Genomic DNA, 23931 nt, shown 5'->3' with positions numbered 1-23931 from the left:
ACTAAAGGCCATTGCACACTGAGTCCGAAATTTTCGTATGCGTTTTTTCGTATTCGTGGCTCTGAATTGTCAAAGAACCATTCAAACTGCTTGTTACGGATGCGAAAAACGCAGAAATCCGAACCCGTTTCGATTTTTTTTATGACAGACGAAAGTTTCGGAGGCAGTGTGCAAGCGTGATTGACATAACGTGAGGTCGTATTTATTTTTTAACGTGCGAAAATTTCGGATGCGAATTTCGGACTCAGTGTGCAATGGCCTTAAAGATGGCTGCGTCCTTGTTTCTCTGGCGCTCGATGTCTAGTGTTTTTAGATAAAAAAACAACAACTATATTTTGACAATTTAATTAACAAATAATTGACACTGCACTTACATTTGAATCACCAATAAATTTGCCTATACACCTTTACAAAAAAAGCCTTATATTAGAGATGCACAATGTGCAGATTTTAGCCATATTAGAATTTTCTTTATTATCACTTGTGATTTGATTTTTATTATATTGAAAGTAGATATTAATCCTATTTTATTTCTATTAAACTTCCAATCTTTTCTTTTTAAGTCAAACTTTTACTATGCCGGATAATGAAAAAAATGTATATAGCCTACACATTAAATAATTGTAATGGCTGATTTGACTAATTCTACTGTATTGATTTGTATTGATTATGATGATTGATTTATAATATCAATCTCATCAGCTATCTGAATCACTAATATTATTCTACTATACAGACATGTCACCATAATCAACATTTAAATCAGATTTCTGTAATAAATTCATTTTTTAATGCAAACTTCGCCACATCTCCATGTAAAACAAAGAGCTAACAGATTAAATTGAACAAGCATGATATCAGGCACATCTGTGCGCATCAGATTTATCCTCAGTGTCCCTTAATAAAATTGTCAGTGACAAGCATTTTTGCTCCAACAACAAACGGTACATCAGAACAGCTTTGGGTGAGTCAATGACAACTGGAGCATTACCATGGAGACCAATAACAATGTGTATTTACAAAAATAGGTCCGGGAGGCTGAGAGTTGCCTCCACATGCATTAGCAGAAGCCCAGTTCTGCCCGAGAGAGTCGAAATGTCGCCCGATCACCGCTGGAGAATCTTATAGCTGTTCTTGGAAATCATCTCAGCCTGCTCCACATCCTCAAATGCTTCCGCTGCTACTCCGAAAATAAAATTGAGAAGGCCATGATGATACAGCAACACGCCACGTAAGGGCTTTTGCGCTCTCCTGAAAAGTAATGTAAAAGATCATTACCACCAAAATAATACATCCGACTAAAATAACAAACCATACATGACACGGTATCTTTTGTGACGTTACTTACCTATTCTTGCACATTTCCAGAATATTCCGAGGAATCTGAGGGCAAAAGGAAAGGGTTAAAGGTTAATGCTTGAACAGATATAATGTAAAACTTAAAACTGAATCCATATTAACAACAGCAGCAGCAGCTCTGGGAACTGTCCACTGACTTTACTCATTTAAATAATAATATTAAAACAAATACTATGGAAGTCAATGGCTACCGCCAACTGTCTGGTTACCGACATTCTCTAATATATCTTCTTTTGAGTTTAACAGTATAAGAAACTCAAACAGGTTTGGAACAACTTTAGGGTGAGTAAATGATGACAGTATTTTAATTTTTGAACTATCCCTTTAATATCTAGTATGACCCACTAGAAGTTAGTCAATGGGCAATCAGTACTTTTCAGTCTCAAATTAGGCCAATCTAAATTATGTAGCTGATAATAAAAAAAGTTACGAACACAACAGTCTTAAAGAAAATAATGTGATGTCTAACTTTTTGCAACCGGTCCCTGTGCTGGATTTCATGGCTTAAGAATACACATTGGCGAGTAAAAGAAAAAGCAGTGTTGCGGCAGCTTCAGGGTGAAGCTTCAATGAAGCAGAAGATTACAGGGGGCAGAACCAGATGACTGACAAGATTCACCGGGGCTGAAATGTCATAACAGACGCCTGACAGACCCGAGATCTACGAGCAGACGGGCATCTGGCATGAACAGAAACAACAAACAGGGGGTCAGCGAGAACATCCACTGTCAACAGTCTGCGCAGGGTCCCGGGAACAAAACCGTGCTTCTGTTTCCCCAAATTAAAACAAGTCTTAACACACTTCTCCAGTAAACGCTCTTTAGGTTTCATACCTAACAAACAATCACACAAGCATGATTTAATATGTGATGTCCTTTGATCCGATCATTTACTTTGTGAGCTGCCAGTTTCTGCCCATGAGTACTTTGCAGTAATTCACTATAAATGGCCTAAATGCAGATGTTGGGAAGTGTTTTACAGTGAAAACAAACAAGGTTATGTTGTACGCGGTTTGAGGAGTGTGTGAAAACCATTACTATAATGAAGGAACTCCAGCTAATTTGTCTTGGATAGCGCATGTGTTTGTTGAGATCAGATCGCTGGATGTGAATTATCTCCTTCATTTCCTGGTCCTGTCATTTGAAGTCCAAACATGTGGTGAACATCTTGTAGAAGACCGCTTTACCTCACAGCTCACACTCACAGACCTCCCCAACACCAACAATGACCAATGACACTAAACTTAGAGGAATGTAAATGAATGATGTTTTATTGTAAAATAGAGAGTAGATTTCTGTTTACTTTTCGGCCATAAGAATAAATTCCCAGAAAAAAAAACTAATTTCTAATTGTTTCTGGAAATTAAACCCTCTTTTATGCTATTTTAAAGGTCCTAATTTTGTTTTGAAGGTATCCCACAATAAGGTTAAAAAAAACCCTCCAGAACTCTACTCTGATTGGTCAGATGACCCAGACTGTTGTGATTGGTCAACTCTGCTATGATTGTTGTGATTGGTCTACTCTGCTCTGATTGGTCAGATGGCACAGTCTGTTCTGATTGGCCCAGTCGGCTGTGACTTCCAGCGAAAAACCATTACCATATCTGAATTTCAGCTCAGGACCTTCCTCAGCACTTGACACAAACAGTAACAGTGTAACAGTTACTCGTAAACCAGTACGAGTCCTCATCCTTTGGAAGTGCACAAAAAAAGTGGATTTGCTTTTGCAGTAGGCCTGTCACGATAACAACTTTTTGTTGAGTGATATATTGTCTCAGAAATAATTGTGATATTATTGATATTTTAAGACCTTTTTATGCCACTGAATATATAATCATAACACAACAGCATAATAATGCAAGGAGGCCAACACACTTTCAAATGACAATGAACTTAAGAATAAAAATTAAGAATATTCAGATACTGGAATTGAAGAGTCAAAAAATAATAACGTTGAATAAATAAGCCTTTGCTAACAAAAAGTGCAAAATAACAAGTATAAATACAAAAAACACACGCAAATGAACAAAAGGCACTTCTATGGAGATTTTCCATCAACAGATTTTTCCCTGACCTTCTTTTCTCAGTAAAGTGAAGGGGATTTTTCCACTGCTGCTGCAATGTATATCATTTTGAGTGGTTTGTTATCCAGTTATTAATCAATATTTATCCTTCTAAATATGAAATGATTTGAACGGCTTCTTCAAGCTTACGAGATTTAAGTAGTTTTAGAATTGTGTCTGTTCATTGGAACGTGCGCTCTCTTTGTTTGTGAGAGAAGCACCCAGTACACATGTGAAAACATATGTACTCTTCTAGCTGACCCTGACAGTCGAGGTCACTGGGGTCACTCTGGCCTTCCTCCTACGTGACCAACTCTTAGTTAAAGAATTTACTTTACTTCTCATCTTCAATCACCAGAGAATAATGACAAATATTGTCTGAACCTCGAACTGAAAGTACATGTTATCAGTGTGTTTTGGGAAAGTTTCCTGATCAGAGTGAAGGGGGTGGATTGGAATCCACTTCTGCTTCAATGTATAAGTAATGAGTGATTATAATCAAGGTATTAATCAATATTTTTCCTTCTAAATATCAAATGAGTTGAATGACTTCTCTCTGAAGTTACTAGTGTGATTACTGAAATGTTCTTTTCATGTATTCTCTAATGTCTGTATTTGATATCTGACTGCAGTATCAGTGCTTGCTTATTTAGCCCGGCTTCCAGAAATGAAATATGGAGTTCTTTTGTGTTTGAGAAAGGTCTTCAACGTGTTAAAACATATAGGGGTCATTGAAGCCAATAGTTTACAGGTCCATTTCTTTGTTAAAGCCTTACTTTCCAGTTAGATTAAAGTGTCATCTCCTTGAGAGAAAGAACGCATTATCTTGATGTTTTGAGAGGACTCTCCTGTTTATAGTTAGAGCCTGGCCAAATCCAACCTCGGAAAAGCTGTGTGTCGGCGTGTGTGTTAGTCTTGGTTACAGGTTAAGGAACCACTGGCATTATTGGAGATTGAGTTGTTGTTGTTCTGGACATCCTGGCGTCCAGCAACACAAATCTGCGACCTGGAAGGTCACGACGTGCCTAACTTCAGGGTCCGAGTGTCAGCTGCATAATCGATGGAGATATGCTTCAGTCTATCTGTATATGTGTGGAAAATTACAATGTTTATCTATTTCTTAGCCAATCAGAAATCGCAACCTGAAGCAAGGACGTAGCTTAGAGCTTGGTGAAGGGTATAACTGCTGTGATCTTTGTAACTGTAAGCGGGGCGGCCTACGAACTCTGTGTGAGTCTTGACTTGAAGCTGACTTCTGCTGATGAAACTGCAAACTATCTACAGTAAAACTTTTCTTCAATTTATTATAATTCTGACTCCGCCAATGAAAACCATAGGCTGGGCATTATGCAAATTTGTTATAAACATACGTAGGTTTGTGCAGAAAGTAAGAGTGGAATTACTAGTTTCAGGATGTTCAAAATAGTTTTTTCTTTTAGGATTCAATAACTCCAAATGTCACCCACTTGTAGACTTTGTGAAACTTTGTAGACTTTTTACATTCACAAACAGCTATATTATATTACACACTGCATATAAGGTTTATATCCCAAAAAGCACAATAGGGGCACTTTAGTTGTGAAAAAGTTGTGTATAAAAAAAATTGTAAAACAAAAGCAGACCTGTTTGGACTACATCTTTAACTTTTCACCTGTCTTTAGGTGCTCAAAGCGAAAAGACTTTCTTACATCCATGGCATATTTATTTAAAAAAGGTGTGCTATATAAATATGCAGATGGCAGTAAACATACCCCGTTTTGTTCTTATCCAGCAGGCTGGGAGTGAGGGCTCGCATATACGCACAGGTGCAGATGAGCAGCAAGATAACCGTCAACAGACTCTGGAAATTAAATATGGCAGACTGCAAGAGAAACATAGGGGAAATTAATAATTACACACTTATTAATGAACAACTAAACTTGTGAAGCACTGTAACAAGTATAAGCATATTTAATTCACATTTAGAAAGCTTTATTTGTTTATATAAATGGTTCAGCTTATTAATATTCTTTGATAAAATGACTATAAAAACCATTATTTTTGGTTTAAGAGCCTAGTATGCATTCACTCTGAGGCAAGTGTTGAGTACATACATAACAAAAATTAATTAGTTCTGATTAAAAGATCACATGCAAAGAAAGCACAACAGTGATTGCAATGAAATCTACAATCATTTCATATAAAAATCCCCTGAAAATCACTTACTAAAATAAAATAAATAAAGTTCATTTGTGACAACTTTCATCTTAATGTAATTTTACTTATTGCATTACAATATTATTAATTTACTCACTGTGTGTGTGTGTGTGTATATGTGTATATACATACATACACACACAGCGAGTAAATTAATAATATTGTGAAATAAATAAATATTATTTCTTTTGAATATTATTATTGTGAAACATTATAATATATATCACAATATTACAATTCACAATATTATTAATTCACTCACTATATATAGCCTACATTTCATTATAGTTTAAAATGTCAACTGTTCCTGTGGTTGTAAAGCTGAATTTTCATTACTTCACCTTAATTTCGTGATTGCATTTTCTGTTTACTTTGCAGATTTCCTAAATAAGAAATGACTCTTCTTGGTGCATTTTAATTACATAAGTTTACTTGAGTTCAAGGCCCATGTTCTCACTGCCAGATCATCACACACTTGCAGCTCAGTGCAAAATATGATCAAATGGTGTTGACCAGAACTCAACCGTGACAGTTCAGAACGACACTACAAACACAGCTCACAGATTCACTGCATTCATCAACACGAGCAGCTGTTTTCTGTTGTTTGGATTTCTGCATCATCACAGTTAACTTCTGCTACCATCGTCTCCATTTTCACAGCACCGTTGACAGATATATCACTACATTAGACAGCATGCGACGACATACCAGTCAATAAAATCAACCCGACAGCTCGTTCCTACTTCGCGTTTTTAAAACTATTTTAAAATACCAGTTTTATACTCACCATCTTGATATCCCCCGGCCAGCCAACTCACACTTCCGGTGTAAGATGGAAATGACGTCACCGGTACGGCAACCTGGAAGCGCGAAGTGTCGAAAAGCCGGATGAGGAGAGGAATGAAAGCAACTGCTGCTGCAGGAGTGTGTTAGTTACTTTGAATTAAAACTCATTTAACACACAACGTCCATTTCCTCTCGGAATGAGGTGAGACTTTGCAATGTGATCGCGATATGACTGAGTTTGGAGGGAAATGCGCCTGTTTATGATCATTATGATGGTGTTTGTGTTCTCTGTTGAAATGCTTATTAGTTTCATTATTAGCAAAACACAAGCTAATATTTCTGCATCAGCCGTAAAATGATACACCCAAAATATATAAACCAGCCAGAAACATAGTTATGAGAATATGAGAAACGTTATTTGTCTTATTTAACAGAAATATAAGAGCAGCATTGAAGAGGGGTGTGTTATCAACATTTATTTGACCTTGAAATCTTTTTTTGTTTGTTTTGATTCCTTTGATCCCCGTAGTATTATTGCTGTCAAATTATAATATTTAATAAATAAAAGTTTAACACAAATTAATGTTTTTATTAACAGGAAATTCCATTAAAAATTACATTCCATATATGTATATATATATATATATATATGTGTGTGTGTATGTAATTCATAATAATAAATACAGATACATAAAGTACATATATATTGTGTGTGTGTGTGTGTGTGTGTGTGTGTACTTTATGTATGTATGTATGTATTATTATTATTAAAATAATTGCTATTTAATTATGATATAGCCATTGATACTACTAAATACTATATATATATATATATATATATATATACATACATACATACATACATATATACTTAATGTAGTGTCCTAAATGTATTAATTTATTATACTTATGCCAATATAGGTTGCTGTATTGTCAGTACCTATGGTATTTTGATGGGAACTATGGTTACCATGGCAAGATTGCATAAGGGTAAATGAGATATGAATTAACATAATGTGGTGGTCACATGTAAAAAGGCATGGTGCAGGTCTATGAATTAATGTAGTGTTTCCAGCACAAAAACTATAGTGATGTCTTTTCCATGTGGCACTGGAACTTTGTTTTTGTTTTGTTCCCATTTTCACATAAGGGTCATTGTGTGTCAAAGGGTCCCCGGCTACATTTTTTTGTTTTTTTCTTCTTCTTTTTTCTTCTTCTTCTGGTGAAAGAAATAGGCCTACATAAAGGAAGAAGAAATCCAAAATATTAAATGGCATGGATGTATATTTACTGAATCGAATCCACTCATTTGTCGAGGGGGATCAAAATGACAATTTTCACCTGATATTTGGAGCCAAATTACATGGGGTAAAAATTACTTTAAAAAGATGACAGCATCATTATTTTATTTCTAAACAGAGATTGGTAGGTCTATTAGTAAAATCTGTTTATTTGAGTAATCTTTGTTGCAGTATATGCCAACGGTGATCGATTTGACATGGAATGATTCGTAAACACAAATTGGGATGTAGTATAAACTTTTGATCCTTTTGGCAAGCACTTATATAAATGTTTGCAGCCATTTATTTATTATAAAATTACGTTATTTTTGTCAGAAGCTGAAGTTTTTATCTTATGTAATGCAGTGATAAAAAAATCCAGTAATGCAGTTAATTTAAAATTAGAAGATTATATATTCATGCTAAATAAAATGTCTTATTTTTTTATTATTTCGATTTTTGGGTGAAACCCACATATGTCTTCATGATTTTCACTCTAGAGATACTTCCTTTAGCTTCCACAGCTGTGCAGGACTTTTGTGCAAAGACATTTTCAGAAATGCATTAATGTTTAAGGAACTGAGGTTTTTGCGGTCTGAGATGTCACTATCATCACACCCGTCTGATCACACTGAGGCGTTTGTTACAGAATTTACTATTTCCTTTTCCAATGATGCTGTCAGTCTAAAAGTGTGTGTATGGACGTACAAAACACAAGCCATTGGTTTCAACAATCTATTTTTTCATTGAGGATTAGCATTTTTCCCTTTAAAAACTTAGAAATTGTGGGACTTTTCCCTTTAAAAAAAAAAAGACTTGGAGAATTGCTTCATTGTGTTTTGCATCTGACCGCGGATGACTTTTGGGATCAGGAGATAGTACTCAATTCAGCAAGCCATAAATCCTTAGCTTTTGGTGGCCTATGAATATCTCTATTCATGGGTGGATACATTGAGAACATGTTGCTCAGATGCAGAAGAAAAAAAAAATCAGAAATGTGGAGTGCAGATTTTTTTTTTTTGGTCTCATGAAACCTTTAAAGTCAGGGTTTGGCTCATCTTTCTCGTTAAAATTTAAATCAAAAGAACATTTATGAAATTCAAAGTATATTTTGTTTGTGACATTATTTTAATGACAGCTAAACGTGTTCACCCAAAATTCCCAGTACTGTAATTATTTAAAAAAAGATATTTTTTTGCTGTAATGCAAATATTTGATTTAAATTTAAAGCATTTATACGTCATGGTAGTATTTGATGAATTTAATTTACAATGATTTAAAGGAAACATTTATGTAATGCAGTGATAAAAATTCCAGTAATTCCAGTAATGCAGTTCATTCAAAATTAGAAGATTATATATTCATGCTAAATAAAATGTCTTATTTTTATTTTTTTTTATTTTTGGGTGAAACCCAGATATGTCTTCATGATTTCCACTCTTGTGATACTTCCTTTAGCTTCCACAGCTGTGCAGGACAGAAGAGACAGTAAAAAATGTTTTGTGGATATTTCATAAGAATAGAGAATGTCAGTCTTGTTTAGACAAGAGGGGTTTGTTGAGTTACTCGTGACCATCTGTGATGGAGCGCTTTAGAGAGGAATGTTTGTTAATTACACCTCAGCCAGTGTCGTTCAGAAGCTCTCACATATGTTATTAAGAAACCAATAATCTCTTATGACTGGTAGTGTGAGTTTGACCCAGACCTTCATGATTATAAGTCCCTCCTGTTACCTTTTTGTCCATTTTAAAATTGTACAGGCATTTCAAACCAATGCTGTTCGTATGAACTTTCTATTCATCAAAGAATTTTGATTTTTTTTTACAAAATTATTAAGCAGCACAACTGTTTTCAACATTTACTATAACAATACATGTTTCTTGAGCAGCAATTCAGCATATTTGAATGATTTCTGAAGGATGACACGGAGTAATGATGCTGAAAATTTAGCTTTGCGTCGCAGGAATACATTTAAAAATATTTCAAATACAAAAGTTATTTAATATTGTAATAATATTTCCACAATATTACTCGTTTTACTGTGTTTTTGGTGAAATAAGTGCACCATTGGTGAGCATGTTAACATTTTAATAATCTTACCAATCTCAAACTTTTGAACGGTACACTCTAAAAAATGCTGGGTTGTTTCAACCCATGCTTGGGTCAAACATGGACAAACCCAACCATGAGTTTAAAAATGTACCTTGGGTTGAAGTATAATTGGGTATTATCATAATTATTCTCTCACAAAGCCAGCAGCAACCCAAGAATATACTCTTACAGCTGGACTATGTTTTCATCACATATTTTGATTTTATTTTTGGGATAGTGCATAAATAAACGCTGGATGGAAATTCAAAAAATGTGCATAAAAAACGTATGCGCTCAGTTGAGGCAGATAAAAAAAATTTATCTGAAAAAAAAAGGCATTCGCATAAACTATGATGGACACATATTTACCGAATAAAGCGCTTGATGATTAACAAAAAAGTCATGTGACTGCCTCAACAGATCATGTGATCAGAAAAGTGGGACAGCATAACTGGACTAACCAGCGGACAATATCATTGCACAGCATCTCAAATGTTGATTTGATCATTCTGGAATGCCCGAGAGAGACAAAGTCTGTCATCAAAATGGTTGGGTACTATTCCTCCCAGAACCGTCTCACACGAGTGTCTTCCCAAACCGCCGGCATCTGTACACAAAAAGATAACATGACAGCATTCATTGCGTCTCATTTATAATGAGGTTAAAAGAGCCACAGTGGCTTCCTCAATTGCAGAAACGTCTATTTTTATTACAGATATTTTGCACCGATTTCCCAGAAAGTGACCATTTTGTTCTCTTGAACACATGGGATGGAAACGGTGTTTTATGTGATATTTCAAAGTTAAATTCGCAACTTTGGATGGAAACATAGCTTGTGACATGCATTGTTTTGCTCTCTCTTCTTCTGTTATCATGATGGCCCCCACCTAATTCCTTATCTCCTCTCATTCCCAAATCCTATGTATGGAAAGTGACTTGAGATCTGCTTCACCACCTTCTAGATCTAGAAGAACAGCTTTCTCTCATCCAGCATTACCCAGGCCAGCCAGACGCCGCCGGAAAGATAGCGGCCGAGTCACGCAGCCATAGGCGCATGTTCTGGATGGGAATACGGCACATGTAACTTGTTATGTTTGGATGAAACAGGGCTGTGGATAAATGTTTGGGTGATTACCGTAGATTGAACTTCTTGAGAACCGAGCCACGTCCGAACTTTTCCACCCTGACCCCCTCTTGGCTTCTCAGCCACATCTTAAGAGAATGCTTTGTCTTATTTGTCAAAGCCGCCTTCTCATATTCTTATAGGCTGCATCTGTCATTACCGAGGACGAGAAATCACCTCTGTGCAGATGTTACTGTAGCTAATGAATGGCTGTCCTGTTCCCTTTGGTTCTTCAGATACGGCGAGTCAACGACCCCCACTGTTCCTTTACATTGGCCAAAAGTCACGTCAAAAATAGCAACAATTTGGTTAGTGATGTGTGACGGGACGGAAACAGATGTATACTCTGTTCACTCAGGGTTTTGGACACATTGATTATCAGTTTGACAAGCAAGCTAAAGTCAGTCAACACAGATCTACTGCATGTTGTCCTTCACCTTTCCCCTCGCCGCTGCACATTGTCAGCTGTGACCTGAGAGGTCAGATGTTTCTCACACATCACTCTCTGGATGTTGCTGGCTGCTGGAAGGTCTGCATCATCTGGTAATGGCCGACCAGTATCTAGAAAGCAGGATGGCCGATGACTAGGCAATAGGCATTCAATGGATTTTGCAGAAGGTTCTACGGTTTCTGATCTTGTCATATTTTGGACTAATTTATTAAAGTTTTTAAGCTATCAAGAGTATGGTACTTTCCAATTCTTACACACATTTTACCTTATTTAAATCAATTTCACAGAATTCCATAGGTTTTGCACAAAAGACTACACTGATATTTTTTATATATATATTATATATATATACATACTTAGATTGATGTATATATACTTAGTATATACTTAGATACTTTTTAACTTAGCATTGTCCATTGCATAATTTTAATTACCGTACATAATTTTAATGATTTAATTATATATTTTATATATATATATATATTAATTTTGATACTGTACAAATATTTAATTCTATAATAATTATAAGAAAATGTAAATTGTATAATTATTAATTTACAATGGTAAATTCTATATATTTAAATTATTTAATTATAATTATATTATTATGATTATTATATAATAAAATGTTATATATATTAGGGCTGTAAACGATTAATCGCGATTAATCGAAATCCAAAAATAAAAGTTTGTGTTTACATAATATATGTGTGTGTATTGTGTATAATTATTTTGTATATATAAATACACACACATGCATGTATATATTTGAGAAATATTTACATTTATATACTGCATATATATTTTTATATGATTTATATTATATATAAATATAACTATTTTATATATAAATAACACATTTTTCTTAAATATATACATGCATGTGTGTGTATTTATATATACAAAATAATTATACACAATACACACATATATTATGTAAACACAAACTTTTATTTTGGATTCGATTAATCGCGATTAATCGTTTACAGCCCGTGTGTGTGTGTGTGTGTGTGTGTACAAAATTGTTGGAATTAACCATATATTTGACTTATTTGTAACTCAATGCAGATACTTTTGAAGTTGTTGAATTATGTCTGTTCATTTTCACAGATGTCATGAATGTGATGTACTGTCATCATTGTCTTTGTGTTTCAGCTGTGTGATGTTATTATGGTCATGTTTTCTGCAGGTGTCGTAGCACTAGCGTGCGGCAGATCTCCATTTCCTCTGAGCCTCATCGCATTTTCTTTCTCAAGCTAGAGTGGGCCGAGGATCTCGGATCTGGCTTCATAATCCTTCTGTCCGATGGCGTCTCTGCGTGGAGTGGTGAAGGTAGGAAGTCAAATGATCACATTGAAATGACATCGACATCCTTCAAAACTGCCATGAACATGCTTTTGGTTTTCAAACCACATGCCCTTTGCTTGTGTTGATTGGTTAGTTTCAGAGGAGGACGTGTCCCGTGAAGCTCAGGACATGGAGATGGAGCGAGAGCGGTATGTTGGTGACCTGCACCTGGCTTTGACCGGAGAGGGCCCGGCAGCGGAGGGGGAGTACAGCTTCCACCTGACACCTGAGATACCCAGAAGCCCCCGGCTGCAGCTGTCTTATGAGAAGGTGCAGAACGACATCTCGGTGAGTGGCACGCAGGACAGAGTGATGTAATAGTCTCACTGATTGACACGCGCTTGCCTAGTATGAAGACGGGGTTCAAAATGAACACTCGCAGAGCGGAGCAGCAAATGCAAAAAGTTGGCCGGACTTTTGAGTAAAATATTCCCCAATATAATAAATGCGGAGCGAAATCCAGTTTGTGACACAAAGTCACAAAAGTGAAATAATTCCATTGATATAGAGATAAAAGTATATATATAAAAAGTAAAATACTGGCTGGTAAGAGCATTTTATGTGAGGTAACTTTTTCTCAACGTCTATCTATCTATCCATCTATCTATTCAAAACATTTATATGTATTTTTAAAATGTATTTATTTATAATTTTAGATGGATGGATGGATATATAGATAGTTGGAAATGGATAGATAGATAGATAGATAGATAGATAGATAGATAGATAGATAGATAGATAGATAGATAGATAGATAGATAGATAGATAGATAGATAGATAGATAGATATTAGATAGATAGATAGATATTAGATAGATAGATAGATAGATAGAGAGAGTGAGAGAGATAGGATACTAGATAGATACTAGATAGATACTAGATAGATACTAGATAGATACTAGATACTAGATAGATAGATAAATAGATAGATAGATAGATAGATAGATAGATAGATATATCGTCTCGTTCCTCTAGTCTACGGGAACACATCTGTTTCATGGATGAGAGGAGGACTGCGCGATCTCAGCTTGCTTGAGGCTCTACTGCACTCGTGATTGGCCAAAATCACTCTCAACACTTAACCATTCCCAGAGAACTACCGCTCTTTATGTCGAGCTTTAAAGGAGGTTCCCCTCGTTTGATCTCTTGCCAAGCTCAAGGGTGCCGAGGAACTCCAGTGTCTGGGAAGTCTTCGCTAAACTCTAACGTCAATACATAGATCACGAACCGGATCCAAGTATGTGTTTTTTTTAGCCTACTGCATTTGTTAATGTTAAATGCATCCATCATTTCCATCTGTGTAGTGTGAATGTAGCAGAAACGGTCTGTTTGTAGTGCAATTGTGCGGCATAATTATTGAAGCCTGGAGAAAGATGAATGTGACATAAGGTTTGCTTTGTCTAAAACAGGTCTCAGGAGGGAATTCCTTCACTCTGAACGTCTCGTTTCGAATTCAGACCGGTCTTAAATTGAAGCCAATCTTGCATGCTCATTATTAATGGATTAAGTGGGGGAGCCTCTTTGACATGAGATGTTTTCAAGTAGTATTGGAGATGTACAGATGTGCTATATATATATATGGATAGACAGGGCTCCAGGCTGTGAACTTTTTTCTTTTTGTTAGAGGTCACACTCGTGCCACTGCCACGTTGCCCAACTGATAAGTGCTGCCATATCTGTTGCATATGAAAAACATCAAAACGAAATGAAAGTGGATCGAAACCGCGCTTCTCGTTTGAGCTGCGAAGACCATTTATCAGCACAGAGTCAGACCAGCGCAAGCTCAGACCAGGTTTACTTGCGGGACAATCTTGATCATGTGACACCGTTACTACACAGCTAGTAGAGAAGCATTCAAATACGGTTAATAAACCATAGATTATCATATTTTACCATACAGCACTGAAATGGAAACCAGGAGAAACACTGATATGAGTAAACGGGTTATAGAAGGCTTTTCAATTGACAAATCTCCAACATTCACCATGGATTTAACGTTGCAACGCTAACTGTAGCCATGGTATTGTGAAGAAATAGTCGAATATTTTTACATTATTCATTTCAGGGTTCATACAACCTTTTGAGAGTGAAATTCAAGCATTTTTTAATGCTTTTTTAAAGCATCCAATTTAAATGTTCTTTTTAATGTGATGATCAAAAATTAAAAATAAATATATTTTATTTATTTAAAAGGTTTTTACATTTTAAATTTGACATACGTTGTTAATAAAAGTTAATTTGTATCTGCATCTCAACTCAAGCTCAGTGCTTTACTGTCAACTGTGCTAATAAACATGTAATATTTAAAGTTACTGCACTTACTAGTGCAAAATAATAGTCATTTTATGATTAAATGACCTTTATGGTTAAAAATCCCCCCCAGCGCCACCAAATCAGGTGCTGGCGCCACCATCTGTATAACTTAGCGGCACCAGTGCTGCTGCACTCAAATGTTAGCCCTGATAGAGAAATATAGACACATGGGAAGAGCTCCTGTGACTTGCGCTAAAGTACAGAAACAACCCCTAACACCCTGGCCATTCACATTAATTTGGCAGAAAATACATGATCATTTGCACTTTATCCTTTTCTATAGCATCTACACGCCATTTTCTTACATTTCTTATACGCTACTGTTCAAACTTTTGGGGTTGGTACGTTTTGTCAAAGAAGCCTCATGTTCACAAAGTCTGCATTTATTTGGTAAAAATACAGTAAAAACAGTGATTTTGTGAAACATTATTACAATGCAAAATAAAAAATATTAGTATTTTTAAATGTAATTTATGCAAATCTGAATTTTCAGCATCATTACTCCAGTCTTCAGTGTCACATGATCCTTCAGAAATCCTTTTAATATCAAGAAACATTTCTTATTATTATTATCAATGATGAAAACAGTTGTGCTGCTTAATATTTTGATAGAAACTGCATGCAAAACTTTTTTTTCAGGATTCTTTAATGAATAGAAACTACAAAAGAACAGCATATTTGAATTAGAATTTTTTCTGGAACATCAATGTCTCTATTGTCACTTTGATCAATTGAAAAAGCACAACAATATGGAAATGATTTTGATACAAATTATAATGAAATAGACTATATTGGAAAATGTAAATGTCTCCTGAACTTTGAAGGTAAATGGTATTTCTGTCATGTCCCCCCCAGAACAGACTTGTGGCCCATTTTGGATTGTGACCCTCCAGTTAAGAATTTATTTTACTGAAGATTGCAAAAGTGTTGTAGTGTAAGTTGTTTTGTAGGCCTGAAAATCTGGTAAAATTGTTAAATGATCTGTTATTTTCTTACATTTCACTAACACCCTATTGCTCAACTCGACAGACGTAATCATGTCATTTTCAACATTAAGTTATTTCTCTTTTCTTCTTCGTTTTTTGCTGTCACAGCAGAGGTGACTAAATGGAAATGGCATGTGTCTGTTTCGGAAAAAGGGAAACTGACCATCGGCTGGAGAGGGAAGTTTGGCCAAATGCGTAATTTTGTGTGAAACAGTCGTCACTAGGTTGCTTGCTGACATTTGTGTGGACTTCTGTAACATTGAATATTGCTTAATATTATAACAACCTGCAGTAATGATGGCAGTATTATTGTTACAAAATAACTTTCTATTCATCTGCGAATCCTGAACTGTATCGTGGTTTCCACAAAAAAGCAGCACAACTGTTCATATTATCAGCATTATAATGATTTCTGAAGGATCATGTGACACTGAAGACTGGAGTAATGATGCTGAAAATTCAGCTTTGAATCACAGGACTAAATTACGTTTTGAAATATATTACAGTTATTTTCAATTGTAATAATATTTTTACTGATCAGATAGATCAAAAGTTCTTTAAAAACATGAACATTAAACACTCTTACAGACCTCAAACTTTTGAACCGTAGTGTATTATGTTTAAGCGCGCTGAACTGTGGTTATGAATTAGGCTAACAGAAAGCTCCAGTTGTCCTCTTCTTGACTTTTGAGTGTGTTTAGGGCTTCTGTAGCTTCCCACAAGCATGTCTGAGCTCCCACGCTGTAGTTTATCCATTATTATGCTCTTGAGTAAAGCTGTTTTGGACATGTGAAGGTTCTCCGCCTGCTTTCTTGGCTCCAAATACGCCTTAAAAATCGGGACCAGCGCTCTTATGTAAGTGTTATTGTGCCAGTGTTAGGATTTAGTAAATATTGGAGGTAATTAATGGACTGGTGAGACACAAGCGTTCTGTTTGATATTAAATATGACCACATCGAACAGCTTTTATCATGGCGGTGCTTTTAAAAGCCATCAACCAAGATTTTATTTTTAGCCGTACTTTCTAAGGCGAGCAAACCCCTAATATAAGTATTCAACTTTTTTTTGTACTTCAGACATGAATGATTTGTCAAATCTTGCAGCTTGTTGCTCCTGAAGGGAAGTTACTTTCTAAGTAACGAAAGGACGTTATTTGTTTGTGGTTTTCTTCAAGCTTCCAGTGTGGTGGTATAAGACACAGCTGCAGTGCTCTTCAGTGCAACAGCCGACAGAAAAGCCGTAAAGAGTCCCGTGCAAATGGTCAGGTTGAGGTTTGGGAAAGCAGGTGTTTGGCCTGCCAGGACAGCTCTGACACAAGCGTTTGAAGACGGCACTTTCATTACAGTAACCCTCTAAAGACCTGCAGACACCCTGACTTCTGTTTCCTAAAGCATGCATTACTCCTTCACCGATGCGCTTTACATGTGGGCCGAAATACAAACAGGCATTTTCTTGAACAGCCGAGGCTGCACGTCGCGATGACATAGTGGTATTCACATTTCACTAGTAATGGTTGGGCAGATTTGGGAAAAAAATATGGTAAATGTCTATAATAAATCATTAAAGGGCCAAATCATGGGCCAAAAAACTTTTTTTATCGCTCTTTTTAATTAGTTCAATATACTATACACAATATAAAATATACTAGACTTTAAGAATAACAACCAAATCTACACTCAGACCATTTATGAAAAATAGCTGCAAATATGGTACAAAAATCATTGAAGTCAAAATCATGAGCTCATTACTATAAGACATATATGACTATACAGATGATTAAAAATGGTAACCGTAAAATTGCATTTTTTATTTTTATTTGATTAATTAAATGTTATATAAGTGTGTATGTGTTGTATATATATTTTTTAATAAAATGTATAACTATTTTAAATATAATAATAGATAATAAATAACTATAATAATCCCTATAGTTCTTTTATATATTTAACCATATATAATTTATAAAAAATGATGTTTATTAAATGTTTGTAAAAGAAAGTTACTACAAAACATAAACATACACACTGACGTTCAAAAGTTTGGAATAATCAAGATAATAAAATATTTTTCAAAGAAGTCTCTTATGCGCACCAAGGCTACATTTATTTGATCAAAAATACAGTAAAAACAGTTATATTGTGAAATATTATTACAATTTAAAATAACTGTTTACTATTTCTATTTATCTTGTGGTGCAAAGCTGAATTTTCAGCATCATTACTCCAGTCTTCAGTCACATGATCTTTTGAGAAATCATTCTAATGAGATGCAGAACAACATATCTATATAATTACTAATATACAACATAATTAGCTTATATAATATATTTATATATTGCTTTTTTCGTATTTATATTTTTTTTTAAAGTTTATTAGTGTTATAGAAATTTATTACAAAACATTGCCTTTTTCGGTTAAAAACAGATGTGCAGTGATGTAAACGCTTTGATGAAAGAACACCAGTTCCCATGGCCACTGCCAGGAGCACATTTCCCTCACGTAGTGGTCCTGTGGCTCTTATTGTGCCGTGATGGGGCACACGGCCGCTCCGAGGTGGCATGAGGTGAGGTTGGTGAGGAAATAAGGATCTGATTGGTTTAAATTAAACAACCCTGTGCCTAAATGCTTACATATGTACTCCGAAGTATTTGATTTTTGGAGTTTCTCATGGTTCCTCAGACAGATACTAGTGCCAAATTAAAAATGATATTATCCGGTTTACTCAAATAATCCAGCAAGTAAACAGCAAACATGAGGGATTTTAAACGTTGCCATTGGTTGGGTCTCAATGCCTCCACATCTTTTGTAAATGCTGTAATTGCTATCAGACCCACGTTAAGGGGGATCTTGAGGAAAAAACCCTGCCTTTTTTTGCTCTTGTTGCCTTCGCTGTTAATTGTTTAGCACTTCTCGTGTGTTGACGCTGAAGCGAGTCTTTTTGTGGCACATGTGGAAGCGCTCCTGGCAGCGCGTGGAAGATCACAGCTGTAAACTAGCTTGACACTGATGCTCTGCACCCCTGAGCTGGGCTACACAAACTCTCCTCCAACACATGTGGATGTGTTTAAACTGAAGAGAACAGTTTACTTGATGACGGCTCAGAGTGACACCGTTGAGAATTGCTTACAACAAAAAAGTGTATTCACGTGTTATGTTTATTAGTCCATTTCTTGATATGTAGTATGTTGAAGTATGTATTATTTTCTAATGTACCAGTATTTAAAATACTATAAAATACATAGTGTATATATATATGCATGCAGTGGTATCCTGAAATGAGGAGGCAAAATCCTCTTTTTAATATAATATTAATATAATTATAATAATATTTAATATAATATTTAGTATAAATCATATGTACATTCATGTCCCAGTTATACCTAAATGTTGTCACCTTTTCCTGCTTAAATAAACATTACTTCACATTATATTAAAAAATATATAATTTTTTATTTATTTTTAACAATTTCATAAATTTTCTATTCATTAAAACCAAGTACAAATCTTATCAAGTAGTGTTTTTAGGCATTTTGACATTTATTCCAAAATAATAACTAAAGGAAGTAACAATTTAAACAATATATTTTATTTGTGAACTGATGGTCAGCTGTAGTCAATTTATTTTCGGGTCATCGATCCGGGTCATTGCTCACAGACAGGGAGATGTACCTTTAAAGGTAGGGTAGGTCAGAATTTTCTAAAAAAAACTTTTATTCAAATTTGTTTAAACTGTCTTTATATACCAATGCATAATTAAAATGCAAGTACTCTGAAATAGAGAGTATAAAAAACTGAGTGACTCTAGTGTATTTAATCTTCAATAAACACAGCTCATTAATTCCATTCACTCCCACCTAAAAACGGGTGCGCGACTGCGCGCACGTGGGCAGAGCCAGTAATAGCGGCGGTAGTCATGGCGACGGAGAGTGACAGTCGCGCAAGCCAATCCTGTGATTCGTCCCGAATGGAAATAATGAGCTGTGTTTAATGAAGATTAAACGGTCTAGAGTCACTCGATTTTTATACTCTTTTTATCAGAGTACTTACATTTTAATTATGCATTGATATATATAGAAAGTTTAATCAAATTTGGTAAAAAGTTTTTATATAAATCCTACCTACCCTACCTAAGTTCACCGAGCTGATTAATCACTAAACCTCACAGTTATCATGTTCTCAGGCCATTTCAAGTTTGATTTTAGTATGACATAAAGCGGTGATATCTAACTAGCTGAGTTGTTAACTTACTTTTTAATTCGTTTTCCCATCAACGCCATCATTTTGTTAATTCTTGATCATGCACGAAAACAAGAGGCGGAATTTATCACACAAACCAATCGTATCCAATCATAACCAATCATATTCAATAACAGTGCAATTGAGGCATTGCCTCCTCTCATGTGACTTTCCCCCATTCATTCTCAATTACCCCCCACTGGACGCTTTAGCCATTCACACAGAGCGCGTTTTTCCATTCTGCCCTACTTTTCCTTTATTTTTCAATATAAAAACGCACACTAGACGGACGTCTTTAACAGTTGCGCTCGCATCTTTTTTCAGGTCATATTTTGTAACATTTGAGCTTTTTTTATTTTTGTAATATGGATTAATTTCTCATCCAATTCTTTGAGGAGGCACTGCCACCCTCGCCTCCCCTGAGGAAACACCCCTGATATATTAATGTGCAATTTAATATATGGCTTTAAGATATGAAATATGAAATCTCTATTTTATCCACTGCTGAACCAAAAGTGCCCTGCAAAGCCGTCTTTGCTCATAGTTTCACTGGAAGTTGAGTGATGCACATTTTCAACATTTGCTTGTGAAACTTTGGGAGGTCCGCAGCGCTCTGTGTGTGGTAGTGCGTATGGCACGTAGAAAACGAGTGTTCCCACTGGGACAAACGGACATCGGTTCCCAGCGTCCTCGCGGGGATATGATGGCATCTGCTCTGGGTTCTGCCGGCCACTTGACTGATTGCAGAGATGAAACTTGTCTAATACTTTCCAGACCATCCAGCCATGTTCAGAAACAATGCTGGCTCTGTTGAGAGGTCACTCTTAGTCACTCTTTTGGGGGAACGTTTCGTTTCCTTAACTCCGCTGGATTACGGTCATGTTTACCTCACGTCCGTCATCAAACCCACCAGTATTCCTCATTTAAAGGGGGTGTGTTTTACTTTGCTTCTTTTTCAGCCTTTTTTAATTCCCTGAAACACCTTGAATTGTAGTCTTGAGTTTTCGCCAGGAACGAACGCGTCACAATATTACGCATTAAAATAATTCCCGCCAAAAGGCATACGCAAAAAAAAAAAAAAGAGAAGCGAGGCCTGATTGAGTTGCGTTAGTAGTGTGTTGAAACTCAGTTATGGTAAGGGGCGTGACATTTCCGAAACACTGGAAGTGGCTGACCAATCACAACACACTGGTCCAGCCAACCAATCAGAGTACACTGCTCTTTTCAGAAGGAGGGGCTTCATAGAGACAGGAACTAAACAGAGCGTTACTGAAAGACTGGAAAGAGAGGAGCTGCAACAATGTCAAATATGTGAAAAAGAATGTGTTTTTTGAACATTCAAGCATGAAAACCTATTCTAGTAGAGTATTAATAGATAATATTAATATCTATCTATTTGTATTAAAGGTGCTATATGGAGTTTTTCTACTAAAATGAATCGTGTGTGAAGGGGTTGTAATCTCACAATAAAATGATCCACTTGGCGGGTTTTGCTATTACCTCTGAAAGCAAGTATTCCTATTTCTATGTGATGCTCCGGGTCGGATTTGCCGCGAAATCCAGTGACGTGACTGAGACCTGCATGCGCGCTCCTGAGCGTCTCGCCTCTCGCCTCGTCTACTGACTTTGCACTCAACAGCGACGACACTGCAACTTTATGACATGGAGTCTGCTAATACTAGGAAACGACTAGCACAACACAGACTCCAACACAAACTCCACATAATAATAAAAAACAAAAGAAAGCACGCGCACGAGCACTCGCTTGTAAACGTATTGGTTGCAATCTGAAACATCGCCGCTAGATGCCGCTGAAAACTCCATACAGCACCTTTAATAATATTAATACAAAAAGTATTACTCATGAGTCATGACTTCAGCTCTAAAGTTTGGCTGCCTTCTCATGTATTGTGTGATATAAATAAAATATCATTCAACTAGACAAATTGCTTTTATATATATATATATAACGCCACTTCTTAGTCATAAGAGTTTTAATAGCAATTCAACTTATATCTGTCTCCAGAATTTGGCTTCTCGATGTGAGATCAGATGAATCAGTTCTCTCCAGGTTCTGTCCAAACAAGCTCTCTGAGACATGGAAGTTCTTAGCTCATCATTTAAAGGCCTCAGCGTGAGTGTTGCTCGCTGGTACGTCAGATTCTGGCTGGAAAACGTTCCATGTTGAATCTCTGGTTTACTGCTTGGTAAATGTGACAGTTGCAACAGAGCTGGTGTTTGCTCTTGCATTCTGTGTAGAATGAGAAATCTGAGCGGTATGGTGAGGAATAGCTCTTCTAAAAATTAAAAACGTTTCGTCATTTTCCAAATCCATTTCACTTTCTTCTGTGGAAAAATGCACAAAAACACCATAAAAGGAGTCCAAATGACGTGTGTGTTGGAATCTAAAAGTCTTCTGAAGCAATTTCGTAGTAAAAAAAATAATTAAGGAGATTTGATAAATGTAACTTTTAATCTGTTCCTCACACGTAGCATTTCTTTGACCTCAAGAGTAGAATTGACTACTTTTACAATACTTTGTGCTGCTTTTTCCCCTTTTTTGAGCTTGACGGCATCCATCCTCTGCTTTCATTGTATGTGAGCTTCCAGGAAATCCTTCTAAACATCTCCTTTAATGTTCAATTGAAGAAAGAAAGTATCACAGGTTTTGAATGACATGAGGGTGAGTAAATTATGGAATGACGAATGTTCATTTTTGGGTGTGAAATGGGGCCTGAAATGTTCTCAAGGAACAATCAATGAGTCCTATTGTGCCTTTAGTCAAGACTCTTAACTTCCCATTTCTCCAAGATGATTGTTCCTGCAAGTGCTTTATAAGTCAATTTAGATAAAGTGTGTGTTTAATGACTACATACAGTTCTAGAGTCGTGCTCAATAAGGTCATAAAGATTTGCTTGATTGTTCACACTGTCTTTTGCTTAAAGCTGTCAAGATCAAGAATCATTCATAGTACAAAAGCGTTTGGTTAAGAGACAGCCTCAGATGGTTTACGGCAGAAACTTCCTTGTGTTCTCAGGTTTCTGTGAAGTCTGTTATCTTCAGCGCTCTTGTCTCGAAGCAGTCACCCTTATCATTCACAGACTGGCACACACTAGAGGCCGAGCGCCCGTCCTGTCAGAGTTCATCTATTTGAGGATCTCGCTGTCGCTCATTGGCTCTCACCACAGTGGTTGGCTTGTCTTATCGGTACAAGAGTCCTGACTGGAAGTCTCTGTGTTTGTCCAGGTGGTAGACAGAGTTGGGCAGTAAATCCCTATAGTGTGAATTGAGTTCTTCAATTGTATAATTCAAAAGCGTTATATTCACTATCCACCCACATTTTACTTTAAGGTGCTATCTGTGCTGAAATAGCACTGTGCCATACATATTTACTTGCAGTAATTTGTCTTTTTTTTTGCTGTGAATTTACCCATTCTATGTATTATTATGAGTAATTATTATATAATTATATTTAAAATATTTTATATACTTTTTATATATTTTTTTATGACTTATACTTATTAAAAAATGTGTTAAAATTAACTTTGTTTAAATTAATTATATTTATTCTAGATTTATTTTATTAATTTAATTTAATTGATATACTTATTTTTTATTTATCATTTTTATTTTCTAATTATTAATTTACTCTACTGTTTATTAATTTAATTATTAACTCCGAACTCAACAAATAAATATTGC

General features: G+C 35.7%; 2 protein-coding genes across 2 annotated transcripts in view; one reads left to right on the top strand and one right to left on the bottom strand.

Annotated features, from left to right (window-relative positions):
* Positions 1–360: 360 nt before the first annotated feature.
* tmem167a (transmembrane protein 167A) lies at positions 361–6477 on the bottom strand. Its single transcript, XM_079599387.1, has 4 exons — positions 6405–6477; positions 5173–5282; positions 1349–1383; positions 361–1251 (listed from the first exon to the last, which is right to left on the bottom strand). Exons 1-4 carry the CDS (start codon positions 6405–6407, stop codon positions 1181–1183), a joined length of 219 nt encoding a protein of 72 aa, XP_079455513.1. The 5' UTR covers positions 6408–6477; the 3' UTR covers positions 361–1180.
* xrcc4 (X-ray repair complementing defective repair in Chinese hamster cells 4) overlaps positions 6278–23931 on the top strand; it is a 35694-nt gene continuing 18040 nt past the window's right edge. Inside the window, exons 1-3 of the mRNA XM_079599386.1 lie at positions 6278–6605; positions 12538–12680; positions 12790–12983. Of these exons, the coding sequence (XP_079455512.1) occupies positions 6601–6605; positions 12538–12680; positions 12790–12983 (342 nt within the window). The 5' untranslated portion in view covers positions 6278–6600. The remainder of the gene's footprint in view (positions 6606–12537; positions 12681–12789; positions 12984–23931) is intronic.

Source organism: Phoxinus phoxinus (genome assembly GCF_949152265.1).
Source record: "Phoxinus phoxinus genome assembly, chromosome: 23".
NCBI classification, from domain to species: Eukaryota; Metazoa; Chordata; class Actinopteri; order Cypriniformes; family Leuciscidae; genus Phoxinus; species Phoxinus phoxinus.
The sequence above is the reverse complement of the archived record's forward strand: the minus strand, read 5'-3'. Positions and strand labels throughout refer to the sequence as shown.